General features: G+C 50.8%; 1 protein-coding gene across 1 annotated transcript; it reads right to left on the bottom strand.

The window, feature by feature from the left end:
* Nucleotides 1-1126: 1126 nt before the first annotated feature.
* Nucleotides 1127-3928, bottom strand: LOC121940347 (rho guanine nucleotide exchange factor TIAM2-like; the record flags this gene model as incomplete). Its single annotated transcript, XM_042483136.1, has 3 exons — nucleotides 2834-3928; nucleotides 1689-2151; nucleotides 1127-1302 (listed from the first exon to the last, which is right to left on the bottom strand). Coding segments are annotated over exons 1-3 (1734 nt in total), but the record flags the coding sequence as incomplete, so codon positions are not given.
* Nucleotides 3929-4186: the final 258 nt, after the last annotated feature.

The following is a 4186-nucleotide window of genomic DNA, read 5'->3' as shown; positions in this document are numbered from 1 at the left end:
CCACCATCATCACCATCATCATCGTCATCGCCACCATCATCACCATCATCATCGTCATCGCCACCATCATCACCATCATCATCGTCATCGCCACCATCATCACCATCATCATCGTCATCGCCACCATCATCACCATCATCATCGTCATCGCCACCATCATCACCATCATCATCGTCATCATCACATAGAGCCGTCCACAGACACACTGCTGAGGCTAAATCAACCAAACACATCCAGCAATCACAATCAGGACAAATCGGAGGGGTCTCTAATTTAGGAGGAATTCAACGAGAGCTTCCCGGAAAATGAAGAAAGTCAGAGTTATTTAGTGAAAAGAGTCGGTCTGATTCGAGGACTGCTGGTGCGTTCAGGGACACTCCCACTCTTGAGATGAACAGTTTCACAGCCGTGTTTGTCTGCTGAGTCAGCTCTCAGATATCAGTAAACTTTATTTCCTGCTCACATTTGAAAGAAAAATCGAACTATAACGTCCTGTCTGCCTGTGTCCCTGCATATTTTGAGAAATGGGACGTGCTGTGTCAAATATGGAGCAATCTGGACACGCAGGGTCACAGAATACAAGTCATGTAGTTACAAATTTTACCTTTAGGGACTGTTCTTTATTAACCCTTTAGAGACTGTTTGTCTCATTTTAGTCTCTTTTCTTCTTCCTGTTGTGATAACTGTGTGTGTGTTGATGCATGTGTCCTAAATGTAGTCCAGATTGTGTATTTGAGTGTAATCAGTGAATTTGCAGCTCAGCTCCTACAATAAGTCTAAAATACACTGTGGAAACTAAATAGTTACATTCAGACTGTTCAGGTCCAAAAATGCTCCATTGAAACCCATTCAAACTGACATTTTTGATCCCACAGCCATCAGAGCAGAAAAACAGGACTTGTATTATTTCTGGGTGTCATTCTGGGCTTTTGACTCTGAATTTGTCATTTTGACTATTTTCCACCTGATGAGGTCATTTTGACCATATTTGGCATATGGAGGAAATACATGCTATTTCCACTAGGTAACCTGTCACAGTCAATGTAGCGGCTCATGGTTGACGTCTGTCCTTGAAGAAATAAATAACACTGATGAAATATTAAGTGTGTCTCCTGAGACTTCTCACCTGGAACAGGTAGACGTCTCCGTGCGAGTTGCTCAGACAGAAGACGTGCTCCTTCTTGGGATGTTCGGGGACGGCCTGGACGATGCTATCGTCGGCCAGCAGAGCGTAACGAGGAGACCGTTCCCGCTCCGCGCTGACGGTTTTCATGTAAGTCTCATAGAACAGCAGAGTGCAGCCTGCAGGGACAGACAGATCTGTTACTGTCGCATCTTTTAACATCAGACTCATCAGTTTCATGGAGGACAAGACCAGAATCCATGCAGCAGAAACACAGATATCAGCAGTTTATTCCACACATCCCTCATTAAACCTGCAGCCTACATTACCCACGATGCCCGGGAACGTCTCAGTGTTAGACTGCTGTGTGTGACACTGTGTGAAGCATCCTAAAATCCTGAAAATGTCCTAAAATCCTGGAAATGTCCAAAAATCCTAGAAATGTCCTAAAATCCTAGTAACGTCTAAAAAGCAGTTCGTGTGAATCCTAAAGGCTCACAGGAAGTGGGCGTGGCCTCTGGCTGTCCTGCAGGGATGCGTTTCCTGTCTGTTTTCGGGGACCAACCTTTCAGAGTGACCCAGTAGTGTCTCCACTTGCGGCGAGCGACCAGCTCCAGCTTCCCGTCCCTGCTGACGGTGAGGAGGGCTTTGAAGGAGAGCCACCCGGCCCGCCGCACCACGCCCTGCTCCTTCTCAAACAGGACGTCCAGCTGCTTGCCTCCTCTGACCTCCACATCTCTATCCGGCTCCTCCTCCTCCTCCTCCTCCTCCTCGCCCTCTGAAATCTCGGTGCAGTCGGTGGCGCTGCTGCAGCCCGTCTCCAGCTCCTGCATGAAGTTCTCGTAAACGTTCTGCCGCTGGATGTCACTCTGGTTCTGGTTCTGGTTCTGGTTCAGGTTCAGGTTCAGGCTTCTGGAGGAGCCACAGTGAAATGCTGGGAACTGGTTCTGGTTCAGAGAGTGGAGCGGGTTGGAGGACCACAGCGAGCCGCCGAAGAAAAGGTCACTGGTGTCGCTGCCGTGCGGCTCCTGCAGAGGAAACACAAACTCTGTTATTTATCCTGAGTTAAGGTTTGTGACAGACTCTGCAAACGGACACTGTGAATATAAAACACGCCTCATGGAAACACATCAGTCTGGAAAAAAAACTCCCATTTATCTTCACATATTTAGGTGGCGCAGAGTAAGAGCACGGCATCAACCAGGACGCGGGCACAGCCACAGGCAGGATCCCAGCATCAGCACAACAGACGGACACTGAATATAAAACACGTCAGTCTGGAAAAACACATTTATCCCAGAATAGTTTTTCCTCTGGCATGAGCTGGGAATTGAGGCGATTGTAAAAAGCTGCATTTTATTTGACTTTTTTATTATTATGTTTTTTTACATTTTTGGTGATTTTTTAATAAATCCTTCAAAAATCACCAAAAATTAGCCCACGTATCAGCCAAAAACAGTAAAAACAGAAATTATTACTGAATTTTCAAATCTTCCTGAAAATATCTTGTGTTAGTACACATTTGGTTCCATGATTTTCCCAAAACTTTCAGGGAACATTTAGTTTTCCAAACCTTTTCCAGGCCTGGAAATTGATCCCTGCAAGTTCCCTGACTTTTCCAGGTTTTCCATGACTGTACAGACGCTGCTCTGAACATGTGAAACCTGCGCTGACTTCCTGTGACATGATGTTTGACTGTGTTTGACTCACCTGGATCCGCCTCTTCTTCCTGCTCAGACTTCCCGTCCAGTCGCTGAGTCGTCTGATTCGACTCTTCAGGAAGTCTTTGCGGCTGTTCCCGGCGGCGGCGGGCTCTGCCCTGCGACAGGGAAGCGTGAGGGAAGAGTAATGCTGCTCCACGCCTCTTCCTGAACCCTCCTCCTCCTGGATGACATCTTCCAGCAGCAGTGCCGAGGAGGAGATGGCGCTCCTCTCCTGCAGCGCGGCGTCGGGCGTGGCGGGGAAGGCGGGCAGCGTGTTGTGGTAAACGCTGTCCAGTGAGGCAGAGGAAGGAGATGCCGGACTGAAGTCTCTCAGATCGGCCTGCAGGATCACCGAGTCCCCGATGCCGCTGTCCTCCGTCCGCCCGGAGGAGCAGGTGTTGTACCCGGCGGCGGTGGGGAAGAGGAAGCTGGAGGTAAATCCAGGCGAGATGTCCATCTTGGCGGAGAAGACGGTGTGGTAGCCGCTGCTGGAGGCGGCGGTCTCCTTGGTGCGGGTAGAGGAGTAGGTGGTGTAGCCGCTGCTGTTCGCCACGCTCTGCCCACAGACGAACACATTGTCCATCAGCTCGCCGCCAGTCCCCCATGGCGAGTCGTACCAGGAGCCGTCGGAGCTGAGCGAGCTGCCTTTACTGGTGCGGAGGGAAGGTTCAGCGACTGGGGGGGCAGCGGTGGCGGCGGGGAGGCCGCCAAGCCCCTGTGTCTCCATGGTGACGCCCCTGGCGTTGGTGAACTCCACCCTCATGCTGCCATCTTTGCTGAGCAGCACCTTTGGACTGCCTCTGCTCTCCAGGGATGCCCGCTCGCCACACATCCCGTTACCGACGCCGCCGTTCTCCACGTAGCCAAACTGGCTCCCCCTGATGACCTTTTGAGGAACCACCTTGTGCTCATAATGCCAGGAGGCGCACGGAGGGCCGGCAGTGGCGTGCTGGCTCAGGTAGCTCCTCCCCCGGCCCCTGCAGCCTCCCTGACTGCTCCTCCACCAGCTGCGAGCTGACGGCACCTCCTCCCTCCTGGAAGAGACCCGCAGCGAACAGGAGGCCTGGGCAGGAGAGACCACGCTGCTGTCCACGTTTCCCATCACCCCCTGCAGGAGCCAGCAACCAGCAACCAGCAGGACGTCACCGACATGAAACAGAAACAGACGCTGACGGTCAGCTCACTGAACACAGTTTGGTTATTCACAGCAAATATTTCAGTCTTTAAAGTTTGAACTTTTTTATCCCTAAAAACAAACAGAGCTACAGGAGCCCACGCCTCCTCTCCGCCTCCTCCTCCTCCTCCTCCTTTTGATTTTTGATTGTGTATTTCTAAGATTTTTGTACATTTCCATTATATA

The sequence above is a fragment of the Plectropomus leopardus genome, unplaced genomic scaffold, assembly GCF_008729295.1.
Source record: "Plectropomus leopardus isolate mb unplaced genomic scaffold, YSFRI_Pleo_2.0 unplaced_scaffold8418, whole genome shotgun sequence".
Taxonomy (NCBI): domain Eukaryota; kingdom Metazoa; phylum Chordata; class Actinopteri; order Perciformes; family Serranidae; genus Plectropomus; species Plectropomus leopardus.
This window is presented reverse-complemented; position numbering and strand designations above follow the sequence as displayed.